This window comes from Benincasa hispida, chromosome 1 (genome assembly GCF_027475165.1).
Source record: "Benincasa hispida cultivar pf3 chromosome 1, pf3_genome.v1.1, whole genome shotgun sequence".
In the NCBI taxonomy this organism is placed as follows: Eukaryota; Viridiplantae; Streptophyta; class Magnoliopsida; order Cucurbitales; family Cucurbitaceae; genus Benincasa; species Benincasa hispida.
Window position 1 is genome coordinate 8,720,501 of NC_143478.1, and position 4,623 is coordinate 8,725,123.

At 32.1% G+C, this 4,623-nt stretch overlaps 1 protein-coding gene across 12 annotated transcripts; it reads left to right on the forward strand.

Moving 5' to 3' along the window:
• Positions 1-369: 369 nt before the first annotated feature.
• LOC120089467 (exosome complex component RRP41 homolog) lies at positions 370-4,322 on the forward strand. Of its 12 annotated transcripts, none has more exons than XR_016528352.1 (4): positions 370-547; positions 710-886; positions 2,403-2,529; positions 3,945-4,322. XR_016528352.1 is itself a non-coding variant. In XM_039046991.2 (4 exons), exons 2-4 carry the CDS (start codon positions 738-740, stop codon positions 3,622-3,624), a joined length of 342 nt encoding a protein of 113 aa, XP_038902919.2. In that variant the 5' UTR covers positions 370-593; positions 710-737; the 3' UTR covers positions 3,625-4,322. The 12 variants fall into 12 exon arrangements, 6 of the variants coding, with proteins under 6 accessions (XP_038902919.2, XP_038902928.2, XP_090167805.1 ...); XM_039046991.2 differs by having other exon boundaries at positions 370-593; positions 710-845; positions 3,518-4,322; XM_039047000.2 differs by having other exon boundaries at positions 710-845; positions 3,518-4,322.
• The last annotated feature ends 301 nt before the right edge of the window (positions 4,323-4,623 follow it).

Here is a 4,623-nt window from a genome sequence, read left to right on the forward strand (position 1 = left end):
CTATTAATGATAAAAACATATCAATGAAAACATTAGGGATCATGTGGCCCACTTAATGGAGTTAATAGGTTGGAGCTTAGTTACACAATAAGATGGTTAATTTGACTTGTTTCAAGTTGTAAAAAACAAAAAATAAGAAGATTATATTTTTAGTCCTTGAATTTTGAAGAATTTGTTTTCAAAATATATCTTTCTAGTCTCCTAATTTTTAAAAATAGATTTAATAGGCCTCTCAAAAAAAAATTATTATTATTTTTAAATAATTATATGACCTTCTAAGTTAGAAGAAAAAAATTTACTTCAAGAACATCTAGACTAAAAAGCTAAACCTCATAAATTAAAAAGTTGCCTTTTTAAAACTCAAGACCATGCACACAATATTCTTCAAAGGAAAAAAAAAAAAGTTGGGTACTAAAAAATAATTTTCCCTTTCTTTTTTTCTTTTTCCTTAAAATGTTTCTCACTTCCCTTTCTGCCTTTCAAAATCTCTTCGTTTTGCTATTTTTTTATGAACTAGTTCTGCTGTTTATGAAACGATCCAAGAGAGGTACAAGTCTTCAGCTGTATTGTTTTGTATGCACCTCATTCAAAATGTAAACGCAATGAACTTGAGCAATTATTGAGCTGTATATTTTCTTAATTCATTTGGGTATTTATTTAAATAGCTTCAACTGTAGAGTTGGAATGAATTCCATTGTTACATTTGTAGGTCTAGAATTGGATTCAACAAATGAGCGATGAAGTTCTGCTTATACTTTCTTCTTGATGCTCTTGTTTCGAAGTTTGAATTCTTAATGTGCATTGGTAACCCTTTGTCTGGAATTGTGATCTCTTTCAGGTGCGCTGTGAGTATACCATGGCTAATTTCATTAGTGAGAAAACCTAGGTTGACACACTGTGACTGCCTAGTTACTTTTAATCTCTGTGTTTGTGTGTGTGTGTGTGTGTGTGTATGTATACTGTGTGCTGCCACTCGGTGTATTTGAATGCTAATTTTAGTTCTGTTCAAGTTCTGATTCCATCATCGTGATTGTAGTTAATCCACTAAATAAGAGCATGAGTGCAGGTTGGGAGTGAGTTACTCGGGTACAATCTAAAATAATCCCACATTCTAAAATGAATTGAACAATGGGTGTTGAAGTATTGATATAATTAAATTTACTATAACCCATCAGCTAATTTGATAAAGTTGTGATAAATTTTGGTCACATGAGCCTCTAACAAGAGAATTTATGGAGGAGAACATGTTTTAAATTTCTAGAATCCATACAACATTATAGACCTGCTGCGACTGATTCGATGATGCATTGATGCTTCTTATGGAAATTTTGAACCAGGAAATGTAGCATTTAGAATATTCCCTTCAGAACAAGTTTATTGATTAGGGTAGATTAGAACTAGTACATTGTAGGTGTAGTAAATTCCTTGGTCAGTGAAATCGGTTTACAATAAAAACTGATGGAAAAAACTATGTTAGACCTGCATTTATATCTATTTTGAATCAAGTTTATAGCATTTGTTGCATTCAGACGATCAATAGAGATATCCGTTGTTATTCGCCAGACAATTGACGAATGCATGTTAACACATTTAATGCCTTGGTCTTTGGTTTTCTTCAATCATATTTTGAGATGCTCCGCTATGATTTCAACCTATATATTTCATTATTCTTAGTTTTTATGTGAATATAGATATTTTTATCCAAAGTTTATGATTAAATCCATCAGACATAGCTCTTAATATACTAGTTTTCATACAAATACTGTAGGTCGATATTATCTTTCCTTGCCTTTTCCCTGCACATTTGCCATAGAATCACATATATCCCTTATTTTTGTTTTCTTTTACAAAACAGAATTTGGAAGTTTTTCTTCATCCCTTCCTGCTATCTCTTCTATTTGCCTCATTTGTGCCAATAATTCCAAGACCCAATTATTGTTCACTACTACCAATTGCTTAGAAGCTATGGTGTCTCTTATCCTCTTTTATCAATTTCACGTTAACTGGTCTCACCCTCTCTCCATGGCTCACACTATTGCACCACTCCTTTTGGGTAGCACCCTCTTCAAACACAAGGCCAATGGTATTATGGGAAACTTTTAAAGACTCAGCAATGACCTAGTGTTTCACCTCCATTTTTCTTTTTGTAATGTAACTATGTTCTTTTTGTTTTATGAATACCAATAGGAGGAACTTTGCCTAATTAGGCTGATTTTCCCCATCTTGGTTTCTCTACACATTGTCAATGTGTAATGTTGTGTCTTGAGTGGTAGTAACTTGAAGAATCTGGACTGCTTGGTTAAGCATGAAACATAGAGATGTAGACTTATAGTTCACTTACTTTTCAACCTTGTTATGAAGAACTTAGATTCATACATATTTCCAAATTTTCTTGCCTGCAGGCTGCAGATACTACTAGATCAGCATGTACCAATGCTGCAACTTTAGCTCTTACTATTGCTGGAATTCCCAGGAGTGATAATGTTACTTCCTGCAGTGCTGGCTACCTCAATGGCGCTTCTCTGCTCGGTAACTTGTTCCTCCCTCTCATTCATCAATTGTCTGATTGATGAATCTGATAGTAATGCTAGTACTTAGGAGGATAGAATTAGGAATATTATCAGAATATTGAGATTATATCAGTAATTAGTCAGGGCAATTGTTACGATTATTTGTTATAATATAATAAGGAGGTATGCATTGGTTTAATTGGTTTAGACTTGCGTGATCTCAAGAGAGGGAGGTTTAATACCTTGAATTACTTGGTAGTTATCTTTCTGTATTTTCTTCACTATTAATATATTTCTTAGGTGCCCATCAGAATCAGATGTGAACATTCGTTTTTGTCTAACTTTTTGTTTATTACCTTAGGCATCATAAGCTAACTATATAGTTTTTTAAAATTACGATAGTTTTCTTTCAATCTCTTTACAAGGATGTTCATTTTGAAGCATATGGATTTTTAATTAAATTCTAAAAATAAAAACAAGATTTTAGAAACTACCTTCTTTGGTCTTTAAAACTTGGCTTGGATTTTGAAAATATCCCCGAAAAAAGTAGACAACCAAACAAAGAAACTTATGAGTAGAAATAGTATTTATAAGCTTAGAGCCAAAATGTTTATGAAACGGGCATTTTAGGCCCCATTTGGTAACCATTTTATTTTTTATTTTTGTTTTTGAAAAATTTAGCTTATGCACACTACTTCCACCACCAAATTTCTTTTTTATCTACTTTTCACGAATGGTTTAAAAAACCAAGCCAAATTTTGAGAATTAAAAAAAGTAACTTTCAAAAAATTGTTTTTGTTTTTTAAATTTGACTAATAATTCAACAATTGTACTTAAGAAAGATGCAAATCATGGTAAGAAATGTGGATGTTATAGGTTTAATTTTAAAAAACAAAAACTAAAAACCAAATGGTTACCAAATGAGGTCTTTAACTTTTGGTTTTCTTTCTTTTGGTCCCTTCCTGGTTCACAAGAGCTAATATGAAATCAAAATGATATGATGATAGGGATATATTTGAAGGATAGTGCTGGTGGTCATGTTGTCACTGTAGGTTTTCTTGATCTGTTGTTTGGAGCTTTGGGTTTCAACATTTGGCTACAAATTGAAAATTAAGTGTCTAGTTTTGTTTCTCCTCTGTGTATCCATTTTGACTGCTTCCAATTTTGTATTTCTTTCTGTTAACTTGAACTAGCCTTCTGCCATTTAATGTTTGGTTCACTTTCATTGATTGTTACACATTTCGCTCATTTTGATAATACTCATTTGATGCAGATAGATGCTAAATTACCTATTTATATATCTGCGAATTTCATGCAACTTGCAAATTGATGGCTACAAAGCCATAGCTATTGATATTTTGTTTTTATTATTGAATCTATTATCGCCATTGATGATGGTTGGGTTATTTGAATTTTCTGCTGTTTTTGTGGAAGAAAATGTCGAGCAACTCGTATATTGGTGTGGCGTGTAACCCGAAACTACTTTGAGCATTCTTACAGAAAAGGAGACTTCAATAGTTTATAACTTCTGTTATCGACTGGAGATGTTGAGTAAAGATAGCATTTTAAGTTGGTGACTTTGGGATGAAGTAATTGGTGCCTACTTTTTCCATTTCCCATGAATCATGAAATTTGGAATTTCTCTTGCCCAAAATGTATAAAATATATGTGGCGGATAAATTGAACCTTTGACTTCAAATTCGGTAGTACAAACTTTGTAATAATTGAACTCATTTTGGATAGAATGTGTGTGTTTTTTTTTAACTATTTTTCAGAAATCAAAAGCATTTGGTTTACCTCTTTTTGGTTTTATTACCTTATTAATTAGAATGATAAAAAATTGATAGTCTTTAATAGGGATGTAGATGGATTGGGTTGGGTTGGATTGAGGGTTTTTTTTTGGGACCAATCCAAAAATTCGAGTTGGTTGGGTTGGCAACCTAAAGAACCCAAACAAAGTTTCTAATCCAACCCAACCCAATGCTTAAAATTCGATTCGGGTTGAGTTGATTTGTCGGGTTATAACTTATTTTTTTTCTTTTTAATTAAAAACATGTAAATTTATATACAACACGTGATTAATAACTAAAATCTCGTAAAATTCAAATGTTAA